The 25,134-nt window shown below is 39.3% G+C and overlaps 1 protein-coding gene and 2 long non-coding RNA genes across 14 annotated transcripts in view; 1 reads left to right on the forward strand and 2 right to left on the reverse strand.

Annotated features, from left to right (window-relative positions):
* LOC147758044 (uncharacterized) overlaps positions 1-9,575 on the forward strand; it is an 11,192-nt gene extending 1,617 nt beyond the window's left edge. Inside the window, exons 1-4 of one of the 8 annotated variants that reach the window (XR_015320346.1) lie at positions 4,460-5,072; positions 5,979-6,042; positions 8,160-8,292; positions 8,457-9,575. This is a non-coding gene — a long non-coding RNA (uncharacterized LOC147758044). Of the gene's footprint in view, positions 1-1,745; positions 1,882-3,349; positions 4,108-4,459; positions 5,073-5,978; positions 6,252-6,644; positions 6,859-8,159; positions 8,293-8,456 lie in introns of those variants that run through there. The other 7 variants (XR_015320342.1, XR_015320348.1, XR_015320343.1 and 4 more) reach the window with 7 other exon arrangements.
* Positions 9,474-15,610, reverse strand: LOC147758045 (uncharacterized). Its single transcript, XR_015320351.1, has 3 exons — positions 15,391-15,610; positions 11,048-11,176; positions 9,474-10,317 (listed from the first exon to the last, which is right to left on the reverse strand). It is a non-coding gene; the product is annotated as an uncharacterized LOC147758045 (long non-coding RNA).
* Positions 15,611-17,316: 1,706 nt separating this feature from the next.
* LOC111244748 (uncharacterized) overlaps positions 17,317-25,134 on the reverse strand; it is a 29,200-nt gene continuing 21,382 nt past the window's right edge. For 4 of the 5 annotated variants that reach the window (XM_022792131.2, XM_086979164.1, XM_086979163.1 and 1 more), the window contains 5 exons: positions 24,899-25,093; positions 22,232-22,373; positions 19,748-22,096; positions 19,032-19,201; positions 17,317-18,795 (listed from right to left, as the gene is read on the reverse strand). In XM_022792131.2, the coding sequence (XP_022647866.1) occupies positions 18,406-18,795; positions 19,032-19,201; positions 19,748-22,096; positions 22,232-22,373; positions 24,899-25,093 (3,246 nt within the window). In that variant the 3' untranslated portion in view covers positions 17,317-18,405. Of the gene's footprint in view, positions 18,796-19,031; positions 19,202-19,747; positions 22,097-22,231; positions 22,374-23,404; positions 23,831-24,898; positions 25,094-25,134 lie in introns of those variants that run through there. The other variant, XM_022792132.2, reaches the window with a different exon arrangement.

Here is a 25,134-nt window from a genome sequence, read left to right on the forward strand (position 1 = left end):
AAGGCCAAGTGCATCTATCTCGATCTATTTCTCGTTCTAATGAATCCCTTAGGTTCGTTTTCTTTAACACATCGGTTAATTTCGGATATAAAAGAAACATTTAAGGAGACCATTATATCATATTCCTTTAATTCAGTCGACTGCTTCTCTTTCATATCAAAACCAACCCATTTCTTCAAGAGAGCTCAACGGAACGCACGACGGTGAGCAACACTACTAGTCACGTAAAAAACTCATCCAGGAACATCAACGCACGTCTTTTGCAGAAAACCCCATTTTGAGAAATTTCTTTCACCCATTTTGAGGCACAAGTATAGCTAGCCAGAAATAATAATACAAGCTTCCCTCAGAGCTTCTTCCTTAAAGGAACCGCGAAAATCAGTGAGCACCATCTGAGTGGCATGCATTCAGTGATACGTAAGGTCAGAGCCATTATTGAGAGGATTCTAGAGAAATAAACACTGAACAAGCAACTCCTTTGGGGTTAAAAATTGTAGTGCCATAACCTTTAAGCCTGAAATCTGTGCCGACAGCATAGACGTTCAAAGCTAGCATGTACTGAAGCCGCTACCGATAGTGGGTCTGTTCGTAAATAATAACAATACAGAATATTAGAGGTGTCGAGTGCACACAATCATATTTATTGAGCTGCACCATACCTCCAATGATAGCAGAGCTACAAAGTAGGCCAAAAGATAGCAGATAATTTCGAATAACTTTTGACTAGCTTTAAAAACAATGCGCTGATGCAGGCTCTACTTATAAGTAAATCCGAGTCGCAAGGTCTCGAATGTGACTTTTTTTCTATTTGTTAGTCCATTCTGGCCTAAAATACTGCGCTCATCCATGAAATTCCCTTAGACACCACATTAAGACCTGCTAAAGTCAAATATTACCGATTCTTCACGATATTGGTAAATTGCAACCAAAATTCGCAATTTTAGTACACAGGGTGGACTCATTCTAATGTTAACACTGGTTATTCCATGCCAGCCCTCGATAATACTAAACAGCGTCTACTTGATTAAATCTATCAGTAACATTTTCTTTGCTGTCTCATTTCCTAATAAGAAACGGAAAACGTTTAGCCATATGTTCGTTATGAGATTTTCATACGAAACGAATTTACTTGTAATTTGAGGGTAAGGTCAAGATGTCAACCTTGAGTGCTTGTGGTATACTTCCTGAAAATTAATTAAATACCTATTATTACCTTATATTTTCAAGAGGCGCTGCAGGAATACCTACAGGGTTGCAACGGTTGTCGTCGCCAATAAACGTCTTGCAGCCTTCTCAAACCGACACTCAATAGAAAAAGCCTTCCTGTGCGGGTGGAAGCCATTTACTAAAACGGCGTAGCCCACCAATTGCGTGCTTAAAATCAGTTAGCTTGTTGCGGATTGGTGTGTGAAATGAACGATTCCTCTCGTCTTTAATAATTATATACTAAATAATTATATATCTATCCAATATTATCATTATGAACATTATTACACGATAAACTTTATACCATTGGTCAAATCGGAGTAAATTGTAAAAAAAGAAAAACAGAAACTTATTCCATGAACAAATTCAGCATCAGAGCCTGTTTTTCTGCGCAGCTTTTACTTGCTAGCCATAATGCCGGTCCCCATCTCAAACCACTTATTTCTATCATAATTAATCGCGAAACACATCTACATGAATTATCTTGTTTTTACATGGATTTTAAGAAATATACGACCTTTTTTTCCTCTTTATTGCAGAATTTCCTATGAGGAAAGTGAACCTTATGGAGGAATCAACAAGGTTCTGAGGCAATCACCGATGTATATAAAATAGGCAGAACCGTTTTTGAAAACTGGGCTGAAATGGATGTGAAATCATTGAAAGGCATAAAAGGTCTGTTTCCTGCAGAATCAATAGGGGTGATTCGCTTTTACCTGTGCCCATTACTCTCATTTTGTTTCTCATAATAATAATGAACAGAAAGTGCTAGGATACTTGTAGTTATTAACATACAAGTTCTAGCGTTCTGTATCATGATATATCATCAAGGAAAACCTGTACAATACGAAGAACAGATTGTAACAGTTGGCTGTGTTCGATTGCAACAAACAGCTCATTCCTTTTTATACAAGGAATAATTAGATGGTACTACTATTACCAAACTAGAAAACGATTGTGGAATAAGATCAAAACCTGGAAATGCCGGTAAATCATAATATTTTATAATGCTATGTGGTGTGATTCATTCTTTTCTTTTCGCTTATCAGATTAAAAAGACATTGAACATTCAATATTTATATTTGTACACAATATAAAACAAATTGCACCCGATAGGTGTTCCATATGAGTCGTGAACCCTCAGGGAGTCAGGATGCACACATAAAGCACAATGCCGAATTACCTCGTTAACGTTGGGTCACAGAGAGAGACCCCACTGATACAAGCAATAGCATTCCGGCCATGTCACTTTGAACTTTCACTTCCGATTCCGACGGTCATGTAATAAGCAAGCCGTTTGCTAAGGGGCTGCATAGCTAGAGCCTTCGAAAGGCCATCCACAACAGAATTCATGAGTGAAGCGCCAGTATGAATCGGAAACTGATGTCACACTCCATGCACGCGCGTCTCTGAGCTAACTTCCGCAACCGCGGGTTTTTTCCAACTTTCTGGGCTTTCGGGAATATGTAGTCGTCGAAAAGGTCTCTGTTATAATGTCTGTTAGAATGTGTTTTTTATCCAGACAAAAGACTTAGTTATCTTCTGTTAGAATGCTTGTGACAGTAAGCCAACGTTCCCGATACGCCGAATCAGCACAACTTGCAATATATTTGTTAGAAAATACCTTCTCGATTATGATTTTTCTTCATTATGTCAGTGAAAAATTATTTGTTTTTTATATGTACCATGCGTAAAATGCCGAACAGTGCTCTAAATAGAGTGCAGTAAATGTAGAACAGCTTCTCCACGATGTCATTTTTTTTCGATGTCGATATCATTTTAATAAGCTTTACAACCGTTAGGTACAAAAGAGAAGTTTTTGATGTCGCTGATCAAATCAAAGTGCGTCGATCTCGTTCCACTAACTATCCATGTAAGCGACGAGCTTTAACAAGTTTCCCTAAAAACCTCCGTTATTGATGTTTTTAGCTTTGGCTTGAATCATTGATAGCCCGGAAGAAGTAATCCTGCGCTTTCTTTACCACCAATTCCTTTAACTATGGATTTTGGAACACGCTACTTCTCGGCTGTATCTCTACCCGGTCATTCTTTTACAGCCTTTATTAACGAAACATAATCCTGCCCTCCTCGGAGTGAATGCAAGTTGTAGAAACCACCATGTCAAGAATTTTTTCTTCCTTAGGTACTTCAATACCTGTCGATCGGAGGACAGACGATTAAACGAAATCCTCTTGCACAATCCGGATACCTAAACGAGTTGATGGATAGACGTTAACCGTTCTTTGAGAGAGTGATAAAGGTCAGTGAAAACCCATAGCTGCGCGTCAATTGTATACGGACTCAAATATGGATCAGTACTTGAAAGATTCTGTAAAAACGAGCATCTCAGAATCAACTCTTTTGAAATTGTTGTTTGCGGGCTATGACTCGTTATTATCGTAGATTCTGTTGGGTGATCCGAACTCTCTGCCGTAATAAATATGCTCAGAGCTTGCCCGAACGAAAGCTGCCATTGAGGGGTCCACCTGCAAGCATAGCAGCCGGCAAGAAAGGTAACAAACAAAGGAATACGTACTAATGTGCGGAGTTGGTGTGACGAATACAAGGTGCTAGAAAACCATGCTAGTCGGTTATCAACAACACCTTATCTTTGCTATAAGAATCTGCTCGATAGTGTTTTTATGCGACCTTAGGAATAATACTGCAGGAGCAGTTAATCAAAACGTTGCCTCTTTAATACATTACTGTAACATAAAATGAGTGTTCATTGTTAAAAAACATCATCCTTATCCGTCGTAACTTTGCCGGAGGTATCCGCATTATAACTTACAAGTGCTGTAGTTAGTGTGCTTTTCGAAACTTAGCGCAGCTAACCGCCCGCTTGCCATGTGACGGGCAGGCACAGCAATGATTTCAAACGTTCACGTGAGACACTGGACATTCCCATAAAGAAAAAAAAAAAAAAAAAAAAAAAAAAGGTACTTCACGAACCCTATTATTCTATATTTTCGTTTCGAAAAGGCTTTCTTGTATTTTGAACAAACAATTTCCGTCTACATTATTAGATTTTGACAATCCAATTGCCATCAGCCTTTAGTGGACGACTTCCTATTTGGTCGAAGAGTTTTGGACAAACTGCAATCAGTGTTGGGACTCAGGGTCATGTCGACTAGTGTTTCAAATTTTTATACAAATTGTATGAAAATAGTACTGATCGTGAAGGTGGTTTGTTCTATCTGGATCTGTTTTATGTTGTTCTACACTTTTCTTTATAGAAATCGATATGGAAATTCGCTTTTTCAAAAGTGCATCCTCAAATAGTCCTATCCGCTTTGATCCCTCATTGCACCGCAATTGAATTGCTTCCTCGTACTCATTAACATTTACGACAAAAATGCCGATGCAATCGCCTGAAGATAATTAGCATGTTGTTATCCGTACTTCAAAGATTCCTAAGCACTTTGTCGTCCACAGAAGTTCTGCTGAACCTCCGACGAATGGGATTGTCTGTCGGTAAGCGACAGCTCCATTCTCAGTTCATCTAATCATCGACGTTCCATGGCATTTCATATTTTCTGGTGTCGGCCATTCCATGAACAAACCGAGAATAATTTAGAAAGATGTCGCTTATCGTATTCTTATGGCGCCTTCGATTGAGATTTCGAACTCTCGCCATTATGCTCCCCAAAAAATGATAGTTTTCGTTAAACAGCAAAAGGCGTTTGAGCGATTTTTTTGATTTCAATGAAAGATTGTGTTTGTCTTCGTTTAGTAAAAGAGTTAAGCGTCCTGCGCTTTGTATCAGGCGTTCTGCAACAACTGCGTCATCAAAATTCATGATACGTTTGACTAGTTCTGATTGTCCTACGAATATTTAAAAGTATAAGGAGATGAAAATTATGAAGGTAAGCCTACGAACGCAATCAACTGTGTCACAATGCAAGTAGGTTTTTCTTGCATTCAACATATAATAGGCAAGGCTCGTTTGCAGAGCATCAAGTGAACCTTTAGTCTAGGCGGTCTTTTTTTCGAAATATGTACCTCGTCTTTCGAATGTTCCTTGCGGCATAGAATATGGCAGCCGTTTAACTTGATGCATTTCCTCACTTCAAGTTATAACCAAATTTGCCGTTATTCCACCGTGAAGTGGAGCTGTCAATCGATATTGATACACTAAGCAAATGCTTTCAGTATACATAGCTAACGGATCAGCCCATTTGAAATGCAACACGATTAAAAAAAGCTTGAGTTTTAAATAACAGCTATTGAACACGTGAATTCTACTAACAATAAACCTTTCTGAAACGAATTATCAGTAATTATGAAATTTTATTATTATGAAAATGAGATAGGTAATGCAAGACGTTTTTCGATGTTGATCTACTCACATGATATAATTAAACATACGATGTTGTATATACACATACAAAACATGCAAAAGCACTTCAGGATTTAGGATACCAGACCTGAAAGTTGACTAAATCTTGTTGGTCAAATTAAAATACACTGGAAATTGTTTACTTGTAGAGGTCTATCGATGTCTTTGGGTGTTTGTCGTACATGGATGAGCACACCTTCGGGCAGTCTATTTTTCATTTATCGCTAAAGAGGTTTTGTTCCATCAGAGAAGGTGCAGATCGGCTAGGTTTAGATGTTCACAAAACTATTGGAGTTCCAACGTTGTGACTTAGGGCTAAGCAAAATTATCTTCGAGTCCATTTTTTCGCTGTGAGTTTATACACTTCTTACGTGCATTTTATTGTCATCGTTATATTTTATGCTTCTTCGCAACATTTATTGCTTCATTTCAGTACCAAGGATGGTATATGCGATCGTCTGGCGAATACGCTGTTTTGCTAGTTATCTTGTAGAAAGGTGTGTATATTCTTCTGTGGCGACCAAGTAGTCACACAAGTTAATGGAAAGTTGGGTCTCTGCATAAGTTACGCTCCGTTCGTTCGTTCGTTCGTTCGTTGTGAAAATTCTACTTGGATATTAAGAAATACAAAGAACTGGCGAACGCATACAAGGTGTCTTAACGACGACCGGAATACCGCTCATATTCGAAGAGATATCAAGGGCAGGTACAATATTGCGTTGTATTTGTATGTGTGTGAGTGTGTGTGTGTGTGTGTGTGTGTGTGTATTTGTCAAATTAGGCTACAAACGAATGATGTATGTCCAATTGGAGACAAATCTATGTAATTATACCGTAAAGATAAACGTGCCTCGTTTGTATTACGTAGATTAGTTGATACATGCTAACAAATTTAGGCAAAATCAAATGCTTGTGGATAAATATAACGTCGAATTAGAGCGAGACTCGAAGATTGTCTCGAAGTCGGTACTACGACCGATAATGCCAAGGGGCCTTATTGTTCTAGTTTGCCACTTTGCAACAGCTGCAATTATCGTCCATTTAAAAAATTTTATCTACAGTAACATTCAATTCATTTTCGTTTCGTTATGGAAATAAGGCTACACTTGGTTCGGAACCCGCTGGAGCTATAATTTCGAAGTTGTGAATAAATCGTTGCTGCAGTGATAATACGTTAGCATATAAATACGGTCAGGAAAGAGACGTACGACAGCGTTTAATTGCTTCGGCCGGGCTTGATAGCGTCATACGTAACCCACGTCGATTGTCTAATAAATCTGAGATTGTGTAATAAAATTTCTAACTGAAACTCATGTTGGCAGAATGAATGTTAGCAAAACACTAGCCTATCTATATCGTATCACAGTCAATAGTTAGTTTAACTTGTTTTTTTTTTACAAGCGAAAGTTTATTATCGCCCGTGGTAAATGACAACAAGAATAATTTTATTGAACTTTTTACGCTATTGAAATTACACTAAATAGGAATGAACTACACAGTTATTTATCATTGACGTATGAAATATATAAATATGACGGTTTTGCATCATAGTTTTGTTGTTTATCGATCAATTATTTAAATCGAGTGGAAACTGTACAAAGTAAATTGATAATACTAATGGAAAGGGCACTGCATTTGTAAAGCTGTGACGCATGTTTTCGTGATTCACAGTTTTTTCCCTTAATAAATATGCATCAAATTGGGACTATCAAAGAAAAAATATATGTATATATTCTAATCAGGCATTTCCCAATTATACAATTTGTTTTTCCGTTTGTAGCATGTAACTTGCCTCAAAGAAATGAAGTTCTCAAATGAATTTTCTGCTCTTTTTTACTGTACAACAATTGTCCTCGAAGTATAACTAATAAACGGAAAGGACCATGTAAGTTCAGTCATGAAGAAAGTACGTAGAACCTCGTTTAATTTTGCATAACTTCAACTACGGTTACTCATTAATAAATAGCAAAGGCTATCAAGCTTCGTCTTGGTGCTGGTCTTTGTGGAGTAGCTTAATAATTTGGTCAATCATAGCCTTTAATCATATCTTTAACCATAATCAAGCTATCATCGGAGTTAGAAAAACTAATTTCTTAACACTTTACTGCAAAAAGCGTCATACCGATCGACGTTTTCTGCAACATCAGCGTTCATTATTATGATATCCTTTCTTTTTTATGTTTTAATTAGAATAGTGGATTTAATATTTAGTGATGTTTTCGTCTAAGCTGCGCAAACGGCGACGTATCTTTTTGCCAGATTAACATGACCTCAGAGGAAGGCCACGGAAAGCAAATGGCAAATGACGACGAGCTTCGGAATAAACTTATTATGCATTAAGTAGCGATAATTTTGAGGGATACAGAGGGTCATCCGTTATCGGACCAACAGCAAATCAATAGGCACATAGAGTTTGGTTAATGCTAATACCTATATATACAGTTTACTGCAGCCTTTACTACAAGGAGTTAAATTAATTAAGGCTGGTAATCTGTTGATTGCGGAGCCTGACCTTCAAATGATCGAAACTCGTACTTTTGGAAAACACGGTTGCCTAGTGCAAGTTTTATGAAAAGCTAAAATATAGAACTTCGGGTCTTGTGATTTTTCAAAGTCCTTTTCGCAAAACAGGTAAGGTGCAAAAATGACGAGACTTACAACAAAAGCACGTGACGGAAGTTCGAAGCCAGGATGAGTTTAGACTAGATTGTTGGTCCGACGACATGCATACGTTGACAGGCCCTCAGGTTCGTCAGCTGCCCAGAAGATGTTCTTCAATTTCTTAAAATTCTCATCAAGTTAACGACTGTTTCCAGCTAACTCGCTTGATAGATGTTGTTTTTCCCCTTTTCACTGTTAGTTTATCCAAGGCCTAAAGTGTTAATTTCTCATTGTGTTTTTCTCACCTTAGATCCATAAGATGGCGAACGGGAACAATCATCGTCGATATTTTTAAAGGGACTCAACTGAAGCTGTCTTAGTATTATGAGACAAATGCGTTTTTGATTTCTTACTTTACAGTGCTCGAGAGAACGAACGCAAATTCGATAAGGATCCTCTCATTAACCATAGGTAATCATTTATTGTGCTTCTACGAGAATATATGTATAAGTAACAAGGTGATACTGGGTCAAGACTAAAGAGAGTAGACTAGTTTCTATCAAAATATTTAATTATTCTATGGTCCATACAGATGTGTTTACATATTATTCAAGTGTTATTATGTGTTTATGTGTTCTATTTGATATATGAAAACCCTTTCATAGATGCTAATGAAAAACGTAATAGTCCATAAAATGATCGGATTCGATAACGTGCCTATGAAGTTTTAAAGGTGAAAGTCAACTATGTCGAGTTGCTCTTTCTCTGTTGGACAGGAGTCTTGCGGGGCTCCTTGCGATCTACCCCCTCGCGACTTCAAAGTTATCCTCCAAGCTGCCTATTAAATTATGGAAAAATTAAATCATGGCACAAAAATTAATTACGGTATTCTAGAAAAGAAACAAGCATACGTGCGATATTCGCCAGTTAATAATAAAAAGGTTCACAGTTCAGTGTCGAACAAATCGTTATGAGGTGACAACCTTGTGTGAAATACAATCAATGCAGCGAATCTGACTAGGAAGAACTCACCGTCGTACAAATCCGATTGCACTCTGTTTACTTGTTACGGTAGTTACTAAGTAATTGAAATAGGCTTATGTTTTCATAAGGTAAGAAGGATTAAACTATGCTTCCTAAGTAACTACCGTTCCTACTGAAGGAATACCAACAGGCTGAGTCCTTGTAATGGAAGATTCAGCGTTAGTGCTAATTGATGCAGTCAATGCATTGATTGATAGATATTTCATTGGAGAACATAGCTTAGTCGTAACATGAAAATAATTGTCTTATACGTGCCATCAGGATTGACAAAATCAGCTGCCTATACATAGTTAGTTGAGTCTTTTATTCGTAACTTCTCATGTGAAGGAAAAGGGGTGTTTACAAAGTTAATAAGTAAAATGTAATAGTTTTGCAAAGAACTTTTCGTACGTTCTTTTTTTTCTTTACCGAAATAAAAGTAAGCAAATCCGTAAAAGTGTATCTCCAGAAACTTTTAACTTTCTTTAGAACCCTAGAAACTCCTCAACAGTATAGCCAGAGCTTTACGTGAAATGAAGTTTATCTAATTATCAAAATATTGATAGAGTTGTCAAATGAAGGAAGAATAAAAGTGGTAAAAGAAGTTACTTCGGAAACCATGGAAATCTGCTTAACCTTCTATAGCCTTGAGTAAATTTCCGAATACTCCCTCAAGAAAGATCTCCCGAAATTCTCCCGAAAGATCAGCAAAACTGCAGCGTTTGTAACGATTGCCACTATTTAATGCACCCCATTGTGCTTTGGCGTATTAAGTAATGCTAGCTAACGGTTTCCGTATGAAATGCTTAGCATTTCATACAGATGGACAGAGTATAAATTAGAGATAAAAGGTTCACGAAAACATGTGATCACAGTGGTGATGAGACTTCGGTTTTCAACTATTGGGCTGGGTTTCTTGGTGCTCGTTGTCAGTTGGGCCAGTCGTACTCAACGGTACGAGAATTGGTTCTGATGAGGCTGATACGCATCTAGTCAACCATCTGCGATCGGCATTTTGTGCGAAGAGTGACTGGAGCTGAGATCTTTGTTGGATGAAAATCACGATTATGATACAGTCGATGAAGACCTGACAGAGTATCAAAATTACGCGAAGTTGTTGTGCAGAAATCTTGTGCATTCCTGCTCTTCTGAGGGACAGAAGAAGCAATCCAAGCAAAAAAAAAGAGCAAAAGACAGAATTTTTCCTGCACTTTAAGCGGAAGAGCTTTCAAGGTTCTCACATGAAAATCACCTTAATTCAGGTTCAGCTCTTATTATATATCTTCACGCTCCCTGTATCTGATATCGACCACGACTTACGGAATATACGCAAAACGTGTCGGTGCAAAGAGTTCAACTCCGATTGAAATTAAGGATATTGATTAATTAGAATATCGAGTATAAAAAAATAAGAGTAAGCAATATTAGTATTAATTGTTCTAAAATAGACTGCCAGCGAGCTGTAACTTGTGATATTGCTATGTTTCGTAAAGTTCAATCCTGCAGCTTCGATAGTAATAGTTGCAAAAACTTACATCGAAACTAACTTAGTCAGTTCGTCGAGATCCACTTTCGAGGCATATACCTCGAGTCGTTCTATTGCAAAGTCATCAAATTTGAATTCAATATTCACTCTACGTTAACGCAATCAGGTTACTTGACCTTATCTATATGTTCATCTATTTAAACAACGGCCGTGCGTGTAGGGTTCGTTTTTGGTTAAAAATCTCTAAATCAATTTATGAGTTATATCTATTTTCAAAGAATACGTCAGTTGTCTCTGAACCCAACCCTGAGCGTAACTTTCATGGAAAAAGGCTAAGGTCGGCACGTCCTATCAACTTTTATGCACGTATTAATCATGCACATTAACTATACCTTTAAGTTGAATCTGTTGAGGCTTTGAATTTAAATTTGTCCAAAGTTATTTGCCGGATTATAAAGCACAGTAACGAAGCCCAGAAGAAATGGAATTGAGTAGCTGACTTCAGCCTTTTGCGCGGCACACTATAAAAAAAGAAATATTAATAGGTTTTAAGGATGTTATGGATCACTGCAGAAAAAAATTAATTTTATTTTGTTGATCTAAAGTATCCTTTGCTTCTCAACAGTTCTTTTAAAATATATGTGCTTTATAATGTGGAGTAAATTATACTGGGTGCCAATGTCTGTGAGTGTGTCGAAAGCAGGACTGATACGTAATTTTTTTTAAGGAATTTAAGTTAATCATCGTCAACATCTCTGCCATCCATCGGCAATATCGTTTAATTCCGAAATATCAATTATGTCAAAAGTATGGTAGAATGATTTTGTAACGATTACGCCGTTCAGATTTTGTGATCATAGAAGGTACATTGACACAAATGTAGAAAACATTTCATTTCTGGTTTTATCTGTACCAATCGATGTATTATCCAAGCGGCATAATTGACAACATCTTTTAAGCTTAGATGTAATTAACTTGATTTGTTGTTGGTACGTGGTACGATGAACAGTTATCTCTCTTTGTAAATGTCCAACATAAAACAGAACTGTGCACTTGAGCGTATGGTTACTCGTTCTAGGAAAGTTAGAAAATAACTTGATATCATCTGTTCGTACTAGAAAAGGCGCAGTTCGGGGAAAGTTCTAAACAAATTGTACGACTCGGTAGCTTCTCTGGTTAGGCTGTCCGATTTGGCGACAATGAAGTATCACTACGGAGCAGAAGGTGGCGCGATATTTGAATTACCAACTTGGGATCGGTCCTAATCCGAACGTAAGACACGTTAGATTCGTTTAACAGTCGGCTTAACCTCCGTTCCAGGGCCGTATTCAGTGAGAGTTGAATAATGACACCAATATACACATATGGCTAAGTTTTGCCATATGTCATTGTCCAATATGGTAACCGAGTGCATTTGTTTTCCAGCTTTCGGTAGCAGAATTTTTGCTACCGCTCATTGAACGTGTCTGCTGTATACGACCATTGATTTGATGATTGAGTGCGACCAAAATACCTTTGCCTCTTTTCATATTGGAGTTTTATTGACAAAATAATCGATTTTACTCTATCGTAAGAGATATTACTGCAAGATATAACTGTAAGAGATAACTGCAAGACATTCCCAGAGTAGAACAGGTCTGTTCTATATGGAATCTGGTAATGTTCTATGGAACATAAGGAAGTTGGAGCTGTGAGGGCTTCCAATTCTATATATACTATATATATATTATGCTACATGTATTATATATCGTTGCGCAAACTGAAAATAGAGCTCAATTAAGGAAATTAATTAAGGAAAGAGAGAGGTTCTTGGTTGATGCAGCTGTGGAAGAGAAGTATCACTTCTACTGTTTTTTTAGATGTAAATTCTTACTTACTGTAGTTACAGCATAATCTGTTCTTTAGATTAATCACTCAACGACAGCGGGATGTAAACTAGCTAATCTTAACTCATGTTGAGTTCAAATAACACGACGTGGTGAAGCACCTGTTATGGGTTCTGAAGTTTTCTAAAGACAACCACATCGAAAACAAATAACAACTTACATTTGGTTATTCTGTGTTTGTAATATTTAACATTCTCCGAAACTACGTCCTCTATGTCCTGCGAATGTAGTTTCGGTCGTATCTACACTTTGTCGTTTACAAGATATTTGACAGTAGTTTCATTTGGTAATTTGGAAATTGGAATTATTAATGTTATAATATAAATGAAGTTATTAAAAAGGCGATTTTTGATGGCCGAAACTTCAGTTTATCGGAATGCGCTTTGTGGGTCAATCGAAAGAAGAGTTTAGAAAGAAAAAAATAAGCCGTGGATCCATGCCGAACATCTTAATAGAAACTTTCGTATTAAATACGTTTAAATTAACGATAAGAAAAGACTCAGATAATAGTTAGTCTCTATAATGTTAAAGAATTCAAATGCCATTTAGCCCGATTTTGTTCCGATATATACATCCCAAGGATGTAAAAACATTCTTATAGGCGCTTCGTTATAGTAGTTTCTAGCGGAACATTTTTGCTACACGAAGGGAAAAATCAAACCAACGAAAAACATAATCTGCTGCTTTTTAGGCGACTAAAAATATATACTATGTTTTCGAATTGTGACACAGTTTGTTTACTGCCTTCCCACCTTCCGGATCCCGCGAGTCTAGTTAAGATCGCGCCTGCATCTGGTCCTTTCCATTCGATCTGGAGAGTTTCAGCCAAAAAGAATCTTTGTAGCTATCGAGAAATTTGCTAAAACAATATATACGGGCTTGTTAGGGTGCACGGCGAAACCCAGACGCTTCTAAGATACGTTTCGCACCGTGGCTAACGATACCTGTGGGCCCGGAAGCGGCGTGACCCATAAACACCTGCTGCTCATTTGATCAACTGCAATTCCGAGAAACAACAAATATTGTTTATTGCTTTCGGACGGAACCCCTATGCGCTGGCTAAAAGCTGGCACTTTCACCTAGCAGTGACTTCTGCTGTTTGGAACTGGAGTCGATCGGAAACATCATCGCAGATGGAGATATCTTCACGTATCGACGAGTGTCTATGCCTAGAAACGACATATTGAAATGTTTCTGTGCAGAAAGTTTTTTCTAATAGACTGGAAAAGCGTTCTTGAGAGATTAAGGTAATGTTCCTACACTCCGCCTTGATAAACACTACGATCTGCGTGCCCGTGCGATAAATATTTAAGTATCAAAAAAATGATTTATTTATCCACCGAAGTCTTTCGCATGTAATTTCTTCTAGATCGTGCCATCGTCAGCCCGCTGAACTCTGAACTGAACTGGAACATTAACGGGCAAAATAGATCGAACTTTATAGTCATCGGGTCAGACCATGAGAGTGTGTGCAGCACGTAGTTTCATCCCAAAGCAATGGATCTAGTGAAAACGACTGAACTACCCGAAGCGATTATCGCCAAATCTAAAAAAACAAGCAGATTTGGCTGACAACCTAATCGTTTTAGGTTGGCCGCTTCGCGTTCATCTTCGCCAAAGTAACGAGCCCAGCTTCAATACCACTTATAGATATCGATCCTTTGTAACTAATCAACCGTGGCTAAAGTAGAGAAGCAATTAAAGTAAATATTGAGACTGGCGCGGTGGAAGGACGAGTAGAGCGGACTCGACTCTGGATCGAGAGTCCTGAAGTTCAGTTGTCAACTGTCGACAGGCTGTCAAATGGTTGTTTAAAAAAAAATCATTATAAACCTCCAGGCAACTTTCGGGATCGTGAACGTGACTCGTAATAGTTTGTTAGAAGACGTCATAAGCAATCGTTACACACATTACAGAAAGATAGTAATCTCACAGCGAAACAACTTATTTCTATATGAAACCCATTGACAAGTTAACTTATTATCCAGACCGAGTCCTGGTACAAGCTCACGCTAGGTGTTTCTCGCAGCTGTCACTTAACAATAAAGTTACGTCTAATTATTCTACAACGGCTCGTAGGATGATCGAAACTAAAAAACTTGAAGCGAGCAATTTTCTTAGGACCAGCTAGCATTTTCTAAATACAATAGGTTTTTTTCTTGCGCGTCTCATGTTGGCTTTGAACAATGATTATTCCTAGACAGACTAATTAACACTTTTCGTACACGAAAGCAGATATAATGTGATTTTTAGAAAATAATCTTTACTTTATTCAACATACCATTCTATGTTTTGACCCTTTAGGTCCGCGACCGCTGTTAGACGTTTTGTCAGACGGCTGGCACAAAACGAAACGCTTCTATGCCCGGATTCAAACCTAGGCCACAACAAGCCCCTAAAATACGTTCGCCTGACTCCAATGAAACTGAAGTCTGGCATATATTTAGGCGTAATCTGATGAAAAGCCAAAGACCGCATAGGCTAGGTCGGTACCACCGCAAGGTCTTAAACTCTCGATTAAATAACTACTAAGTCTATTTACATGCCCAATCCGTACTCTGCAGTGAACTTTTACCTATCCCACTGTTTATGAGAGCATTTAATATTGAATTCAAAATCTGAACGGGCAAACACTGTCCCACATTGCAGGAAGATCAGGATCACGTGAACGCTTATTCAGACGCGTTAGGCATATTGGAGTATCGAAAGTAACGGCAATCGGAAGCACTCTTTGCATATTTCTAAGAAAAAGTAGATTGGAACAGTTATCTAGTAGTTTGATTTCTCTGATTCACTCATGAAGGAATCGCTAATGGCGTTACGAACGCAAGTATTGCATTCATACTGACCTAGAGAATGACAATGCTTAGCATCTACAAGGTTACATCGCCAGCCACACTAATCACAAGATGTTCAGCTGCAACATCTTTGTCGTTGCTCTGTTGGCGCGCTTATTTGAACTGTTCAAAAAGCCTATTTCAAACACAGCCAATAACACATCGTGCACACCAGGTGTGGAAAAATAACCAAATATTTGTCAGCTGACTGGATTATCAGTTAAGATATGCTGACGCCATGCTGCCCGATGGGCTTTTTTTGGCAATAGATATATAAAAGAATATGCATTTTCAACAATACGCGCTTTCTCTCGCCCATGTAATTAGCGAGGAGGTGAACTGTGTGATGTTTTATGGAAACGCGTTGATGATATATATACATATATATATATACGACAATTTAGTTTTAAAACCCTTGAATCAAGTCCTAACGCGTTGAACGTATTAAGATTTCAGAAATATAATATAATCATATATTCTTTGTTTATACTTTAACCCTAATCATGCTCTTGTGAACGATAATAAAATACTATAAGGCTAAAAAGCATACTTTGAACACGAAATCCCACTTATGCATGCAGTTTGACAATGGGAAATAATATCTGCTGGTTGATATCTGTTTTTTCGTACAGACCAGTCTCCTTGCAAGTGGGGTGCACTACGGGCTTCTCAAAGCTCATGTAAGTACGCGTTTCCCCGCAAGCAAACATTACGCCCTCAATACCCTGAGCTTGATTACACTAAACTGGACCATAAGGCATTTTGTATCAAACGGCGACTCTATTCTGCTAGCTATAGTTAATTGTTCCAGCGATAGCCTACTGGATAACGTATTTGCGTCTTGTGGTCTAGGTTCGAGCCCGAACATGGACAGACTTTTTCCTGGTGGGAGCCAGCCGTGTTATCGAATACGTAATGGCGATACCGGCCATGGACCTCGAAACGTAGAGATATGTAGGTGCGTTTATTTTTGGAAAATCCATATTTTTTTGCAAGAAAGTTAGCCACCTTTTTGGCGGTATGAAAAATGAGTGATGAGCAAAAATCATTGCATTGACCATATGTGATGTGGTATTATCAGTTTTTCTCTCTACGAGTATAGAATTATTCGGCATGATGATTGGCCCCATAGGCGCCCTGATGGTATAAAAAGAATATGTTGTTTTCAGGTTGAAACTACACGTTACAATGTAAGTTTCTGAGTAGATCTATTTAGAAGCTAACTCAAAGATTACAAATGTGATCTTTGACCCATTACTACTACCGATCTCTAATCAAATTATTTGGAAAAAAAACATATATGTACATATGCATAGATTTATATTTGTAATTTGCTAGCAATGCATTGTTTATACTGTAATTGATTTAATTTGCCAGTATAGAATAAAGCTATAGATAATTATATGCTGTAGCGAAAAACTTCAACTTCGACAAACCCTGGAAAGTTTCTCATACGTACCGTGTGTAACTGGTCTTGAAGAAGAACCCGTTATATTTCTACGGGGACAATATTTGAACTACCAAATATTTACTTATGGTCGGATTTTACTTTACTTTTAGAGAAGGGATAATTACTGTATGAGAATGATACAAAGAGACCTTCATCCGGTGTAAGACCTTACCGTTTTTCCCATTGGAAATACCCTTTGGATTCTAGTCCTAAAGTGTCTTGTTCCTCCTCTGATGTAGGCTTGTATAGCAATTACAGCCTACAGTAACTCCTCAATGCTTGCTGAGCCAAATTCACAATTGTGCCTGTAAACACTCAGCCTTTCAGTGACAATCGTAAGTCAGCTCTATCGATCTAATTGTTGATAACAATCGACACCTATCAAGGCCCTAAAGAAATTCAGCGGAAGGGTTATTAAGAGAAGTACTTCTATTATGATGGTTTTCCAAAGTCCCATTTTTTTAGCCATTCTTTCTAGAACAAGAATACACACATTTTTCAATAGGTTAGATTTCGTTGTTGTACTTTATTCATATTTACTATAATAATAATAATAATAATAATAATAATAATAATAATTAATATCATTATAATTATTACAAATAATATATTGTTATCTCCCGCTTTGTTTTCTTTCTGTCTCTCTTTCACTCTCTCTCTCTCTCTCGCTCTCTCTCGCTCTCGGCCTAATTCTTGTTTTCCTAAGAATCCCAACCATCCGCTACTCTACAGTCACTCGCAGTTACACATGATGACGCGAATGTGGCTTGTATTTATTTAATGGAACTTGAGAACTATTTAATTTTTATTTTCGAAAAATTGTCTTTCTTGGCAGTTGACGAACCAACAAACGCTGAGGTGTTATATATACAGAGAAGTCTTCCGCAACGCCTGTCTCGATGAGGAGATGAAAAATGTCGGACACCGTTGCTAGGGCCATGGTCCTATTTTAGAACGCACGACCCCAAAAATGAAGAGCTGACATAAATTATAAAAGATAGTTTAGAAAAAGAACAATATCAACTACCATCACGTTGACTCATTCATTCGTACGACAAACTTCACTTCTATCTTCTCTCCCGCCCCCTGTAGATTTTGCTGTTCGGTTGATCTTTAAGCGCTTAAAAGCTTTCCCGTATTCACAACGAATTCGCTTACGTGTTGCGTACGTAATTGCTGATTCAGTTTCCTTCTGTTCACAGTATTACACTCATTTTCATAACCCATATGTGTTAATATTGCGTGTCACTATTGTTGGCACCATCAAGCTCATACTGGCACCGTGTTTTATTATTACCTGATTAATTTCGTATAAGTTTCCTCTTTTCATTCCGTATTTTTCATACGTAAAAACGTACGTAATAATTTTCATATGTAATAATAATACGGGCTATGCCTAGCTGCTTCCCCGTCGTGTACACACATATTCAAAAACACATGTTGTTCTTCGGTTTCCGATGATTTATGTCCATATTTCAATTAAAATCGGTTTTCATCAGTGGCTGTACTTGTATTCGCCTGCTGTAGGTAAACCAGTGTTTAAGCGTCTGGGTAAATATAGGATGGGATGCGCTGCTTTAGCTGGACAACGCCTTCCTTGAGAAGATCGATCCAACTCGGCTGCCGACACTGCGAATGCTGTGTCCCCAACCACCGATCCATGAACTCTGAGCAGAGGAAGAGGCTGCCTGTAGGGGGTCCTGTGGACTTGTTATAATGGTTTGCCCCGTAGGGTTAGCATAATGCAGGAACGGGTTCGATGGCGACGCGAACAGAGAGCTTTGATGATTGGACGGCACAAATGCTTGCGTATAGGGAACGGGTAGTCGGTGGTGTGAACGGCCCGGTTTCCCAGAAGTGTAATAGTCAGTAGGAATGTACTTTTTCGGTGAACCATTGGACTCGTGTGCCGCCTGATCAATCAGACCGCCGATTGGAGGCAATTGAAATCCTCCATTTTTGACGTTCTGCTGACAAGAAATGCGTATTGAGGTCCTTATGAAGCATTGGTTGACAAATTTTTTAGGCATTAAATGGTTTATCATCTAGGAAGTACGTAGGTGAACTCGATAAGTTAAAATGTTTAACTATCGCGCACCGTTTTACAGTAGGAGTTAAGCTATAAGTTTTAGATGCCTCAAATATCCGTTTGAATCAGAACAAGTGGAAATATCGAAGTTTAACTTTATGTACGTGTACTTACGCTTTCATGGAGTGGCACGAGTACTTCAGATACTTTGCCGTCAGGCCCTTTGATACGGACGTTTACTGCAGGTCGTGGAGGAAGCTGACTAATCGGGATGTGGACATTTAACGGTTCGTTAAGATTTACCTGCGTAGGCGGCAGCTCGCTGTACGTTGTCTTAAGCCCACCTGAAATCGCCACTGTATCGGTCAGAATGAACGCCATCTACCGGGGCCAGTTAGTATGAATTAGATTGGCTAATGTCGATTCGCTTAGACACCGTGTTTAATTCCAGTACAGGGTCGACTAATAATCGGCTGCAATTAAGATCTCAAATAGTGACTGTCTTTAATTTAAGATCTCCTTCGAACTAGCTTAAACAAAGGAGAACCAGTTTTTATCTGAACACGATATTAGTCTATGTGACGTTCAGGCTAGGTAATTTTCCTCACGATACTTTCGGCCATCGAAAGATGATCTTGGATATTAAAAAAATTCCGTGTCTTGAAAGCCTTAAACCTCACGTGTCTGAATAAATAATCTCATCGTCGTACAGCTCACTATGTATAATGACTTTACTACAACCCGGGTTTCGGGCTACACCTGGGCAACAATTGAGCGAATGTCTTCATGTGGCTGAGCAAAGTCAAAATATGGACCTGAACACGTATGACGCGACTATAATGCATTGGTTATACTTTAATCTACAAGCCTAGTTCATGTAAATAACTTACCGTCATGTGACAAAACTACACCGGAGAGAGAAACCTGAGTTTTCTCATCAACTTGAATTTTCGAGGGAGCCGGAAACCCGTGTGGGATGCCCTTGGTGAATGGAGTTTTGGACACATCAACCGCCACTGGACTCCCGTAGACTTCTGGTGAAGCGTGGTAAGCAGCGGTGTTTGGTCGAACGTAAGGCCGATTCGACGCTTCGTCTAATACTACCACACCCTTACCATTCGAGAGGTGTCCGACTACAGGCGCGGGACTCTGTCCAAGGCTATCAGTAGGTTTCTGTACACCTGGCGCGACGCTCTTCACGCCCAGGGCCTTCAGCATCTCCGCAGGCAACTCAATTTGCTCACTGGGATTGACATTCTGTGGCATCTGCACAAGAAGTGCCTGGGGTTGTTGGTGGCTCTGCTGCTGCTGTTGCTGTTGCCGCTGCTGGCTGACCTGCTGGGAAAACGTTTGAATAAGCTGCTGGCCAATTTGTTGCTGCGGCTGTGCATGGTGGTTAGCGTGAGGATGTGTTGGCTGCTGCGGGAACTGCTCAGGAACTTTAGCCTGCTGATGGGAATGCTGCACATTTACGCTATGATGGTGCTGCTGTTGTTGTTGATAGTGCTGTGGGGGTGACAAGTGGTGATATTGAACCTGTTGGAGCTGCTGGGGCGGTTGCTGGCCGTGTTGGTAACCGAAAAGGAACGACGGAAGGTGGTTCATTGGTGACGGGGTGTAGCTCGGTGCATGATGATACGGCCGTTGGGTTTCCACCGGTTGGTAATGCGTTGTCTGTTGGAATGTCGTTTGGGGGATGTCTCGGGTTGTTTGCAGGGCAGGAGGGGGCGTGTAGGAGGTCTGTGGAGAGGTCACGGTTGTCTGCAAAGTGGGCTGCGCAGCTTCTACATGCCGGTGGGGCTCATCGTACTTCGGTGGCGGAATAGGCACGGCTGGTGGAATGGGATACTCATCATTACCTTGAGCAGGTGTGGATCGAGGGGTTTCGAATTGCTGAGAATGATGCTTTTTTGAAAGCTTCGATTGCTTCTGGCTCTTTGTTGTCTTGGGGAACTTCTGTGGTTTTACTGGCATCTCCTTAAAAGGTAGTTCTGCAGCCCCCGACTGATAAGGGTCGATGGCAGCATGTTGTCGATGATAATGCTGGTATTGGTTTTGTTGATGCTGTTGCTGAACGCCGGGAGTCGGTGCAGTTAGCGGTAGAGGCACAGGAACCGGTTCAGGCGGTTTTATTTCGTCCTTCTTACCGAAGGAAAAGTACGAGAGGAAGGATGACTTCGCAGTCGTTGCCGTGTGCTTAGGAATTGTAGGTGGGGGCAGCGTAGGCGGTAATAGAAGCGGATCAACCGGATGTTGAACGATAGGTCGAGTAATTGGCGCGTGCTTCACGGAGTTGTCAGGTGCACGATGCTGTTTCTTAGCTTTGTGGGGCTTAATTTTCTTGATTGGTACCGGCGGTAAAGGTACAGGCTCCTGATGAGATGATGGAACTGCCGGCAGTGAGAGAATAGGAAGATGTACTTGGGGCTGGTTAGAGTGAACTAACGAATGAGTGGGAGGAGAGGGGGGCTCAGCTGTAGCTACTGGTACTACTTTTGGAGGATTTTGAGCGGGAGTTACCACGGGGCGGGGAATCGGTAGAGCGTTATGCAGCTGCGGCTGGAATTGCACGGGCCGAGGTCGTACTTGCGGCTGGTGGGTCGGGACAGCTTCAGATTGGGGCTGATCAGTGGGATGTTGTATGTTAGGAGGCAGAACTGGCGCCACAGGTTTTAGTGAAGGTGGGGATGGGAGAGGGTACTGAAGTGCGGGCATTATAGGATGGGCTTCCGATTGCTGTTGCGTATCCTGTTGAGAAGCAAGTGCCGGTACGGGCGCTGGGACAGAGAAAGGTTTGATGGCTTCATGACGTGGCGGCGGAGTTTGATATTGCGAGGGTAACTGGGCTGGACTAGGGGATGCTTGCTGGGGTAAGTCAAGCTGTGGTTGATGGTTTAATTCAACGTGTTGTTGTTGTTGTTGTTCCTGTTGGGGTGGTTGATGCTTCTCTTGCTGCGGTTGATAGTTCTGCGCGAACTGCTGATGAGGTCTCACCTGTGAGTGCTTGCGCTCTTGTTCAGGTCTATGGCTGCGTCTGGGCAGAATTGGGCCTGAATGAGGCACCGTTTGTTGCTGTGGAGCTTGGCCCTCCGGCATAGGGCGACGATATCCCGCTGGCCTCTTCCGTTTCCGCCGGGGGGCTTCCTTTGGTGCTTCGGCACTCGGGGAGGCTGTGGTTGTATAGGCGATAGTTGTAGCCTCGGCTAGGGTTGGCGCGGCGGTCGGTAATGTACTTCCAGCTGGAATGAGCAAAAACATTTGAGTGCAAAAGCCAAAGCTTTTCTGTTTACACTCGTTTGGTCAGGAAATCAGTAACTGATTGATAGGTATAACTAAAATAGTACATTTACAAAAATAATACAAAAATAACCCACATTTATGACGAACACGGAACTTTGGCGATTCTGTGCTAGGGCCAAGAGCACTGATTGTGACGCTCTGACCTTGTGTAGCCACCCGAGAAGTACCTTGCTGATCTTCCTTCATCACACCTTTTGGGGCGGACATTTTTGTCACCTGAAATGAAAATAAAACATGAACTATTATTAGGCAAACCCTCAGAATAGTTTTGTTAAAAAAAAACATGTGGTACATTTGTGTGTTGGTTAGAATATACTTGAGCAGAGTTTGAGCAGATTTAATAACTTAGAGTTGGTCGCTGTACACTTCTCAGATTTAACTACGAGAAAATAAAATACAGTTGCGTAAATCAAAGCTGTCTCTGGAACAAACGAACTGTTTCATTATTATTATTATTTCTTATGGCTTGTCATATTTATTTGTTAGTAAAAATTAATTTCTTAAACTCAAGTTTCCATTTTTTTTGCAATACAAATTAAAAAAAATAAGCGTATATTTCTAAACTGAGTACTCTTGGGTAACATCCGAAACTATTGAACCAGCTTTTTGTTATAATATATATTCGCCTGAAATACTAAACAAAGAAATAGATGTAACTACGACTCTTAGAACACAATTTAAAAATGTTATTTTTAAAAAATGCCAAAACTATTTACCTACTGGTCAAAATGTTAGTTGTAATATTTACTCAAAATCATAGAGTGATCCTATTGACAACGATACACATATACAAACGTTTTGTAGAAACGTTAACATTTTCAGAAGCAAACTTCCATATCTTGCTAATTTATCTTTTGGTAGTCTGTCTAATGGAATAAATTGCCACACCGCTACATGTGTTTTATACAGCCAGGGGGTCACCGTATCACGCTAGACTAGGATGCCAGTATCGAAAAACGCAAGCTATAGCTAAACATTGAGAGAAATAACAATTTATAATGGTCACGATAAGTTGGTTTTTTCCATTCGATATTCTATCCTAGTAGTTTTCTCACTGTTGCTATACGTCTGCAATGCAACTTTTCAGAGACCTTGCCGTAAACTATAAAATATAATTTTATATTTGCCCCTTTCAACCGACTACGCAAAGTGGCTTGCTACATGGAGGCAAGTCATACATAAGGCACATTCGTCTGACGTTCATAAGAATGTATTTAATTTTTCCTGTTTACTTTTTTGATGTATACCTTTGAAGGACAGAGGATACGAGAACATCAACCGTTATTTTTGTAGAGAATATTGAAACACATGATCCGCTTCATCTACTAGTTGATCACCTGTTGGACCGTAAGTATTGGCTATATGGGATATTAAGAACCGCAATGCCAACGTCTGCAAACAATTAAAAATCATCCATAATTTTTAACAAGGGATACATCCCCTGAAAAAATTTTTTTCAGCTCTTTTTTCAAAAGACTTTTTAGGGAACTTACCATGTCGCCATCTACCGCTAATTTTGTACGGGAATCGCCATATCATAAAATTTTAATTTATACTAGCGCTGCGAAATCTGCATATTTAGGTAAATGAACGTAACCATATTGGATCATGTTCATTCTTGACGATGCATTACATTTAGCTACATCGTGTCTTTCAGTGAAAAAAAAAAAAAAAAAAAAGATTGTGATTAACGAAATTCTTCTAGATAACGAGATGTACGATGAAGACTGCATATTATAGGTAGAGGTTGACTGCAGCTCGATTCGTATACTTTATGATGGCTAGCTACAAGAAATTGTTGTTATTTAGGCAGTAAAGATTTCAGCAACAAAAGAAGACTCTTAAGAGATCTAGCCGACTGGCTGACAAAGTTGCTATGGACGCTTCTCGCGAAACAGGACGTTTTTTGTGATTTTGATTACGTGAAGGTCGGCATTAGGCAGTGACTCACAAACGGCTCTGTTCCAAAAGTTTTTGTTACTAATCGACTAATATATCAGAATCTATTAGAGACTATTAGGATTCCTAATAGTTAGATGATGAACAATAGGAAACTAGAAGTCGCCTACAACTCTACTAACTGATTTGAAAAGGAACTGGGCATTTTTTTTGATCAGAGATTCGCAATTGATAGTTTTATCACAAACTGAAGTATTGCCTATCGTCAAATCTGGTCCGTATTTAAACCCAGACTATATACGCTTCTCTCAACTGTACGTTTATTGATTCCCGATCCGACGCGTTTTATTGTTATTGCAACTTCAACAATATGTAATGATTTGCAAATTCGATGGTGGATGCCAGAACAGAAGAAATATCGAGAACGATTTGGTCGCTTTCTGTTGTCTTTTTTTTTTCGTGAACATCCAACGCAGTACTTTCCTGTGTCATCCAGAAGGTGGCAGTAGATAATGTAATCGACCATGATACAACAGGTAGAGAGAAATCGGGAAAACCCGGTAAAGGGCAAACATGAATAATTGACTCTGACTTCTCCCAGATGTTTTAGTTACTCTTTTCACAGGGTGCAATATCATCATTTGGACAGTATTAATGTATCTAGCTAGGGGTTTGCTTTTTTTCTTTGCTATAAATACATGCTGCCATTGGAAAACGATCATTTGTTCTCTATCATTTGATTTCTAGAGCAAAAATTAAAAAGAGGATTATACTTTTGATGTACTCATAATTAACCTGTACAATTCTAAATCTTTCTTTAATAGAAATTTGCTCTTTCTTACTGTTCCTCTGGCATTTGACTGAGTTTTTTCCTTTTCAACGACATGATTAATAACCGATTCTCTCGGTACGTGATCTTCCGACGTGGACACTCTGACAGACACCGATGTCGACGTCACGACTTCAACGCCTTCAAGTAGTCCCCCGTCACTTTCTGCAGCGCTCACCGCTAACGCCAGCAAGAGCAAAGCAGTTTCCTGAAATTTAAAATTAACATATGCATTATTATATTTATTAT

This window comes from Varroa destructor, unplaced genomic scaffold (genome assembly GCF_002443255.2).
Source record: "Varroa destructor unplaced genomic scaffold, Vdes_3.0 BEIS01000002.1, whole genome shotgun sequence".
NCBI classification, from domain to species: domain Eukaryota; kingdom Metazoa; phylum Arthropoda; class Arachnida; order Mesostigmata; family Varroidae; genus Varroa; species Varroa destructor.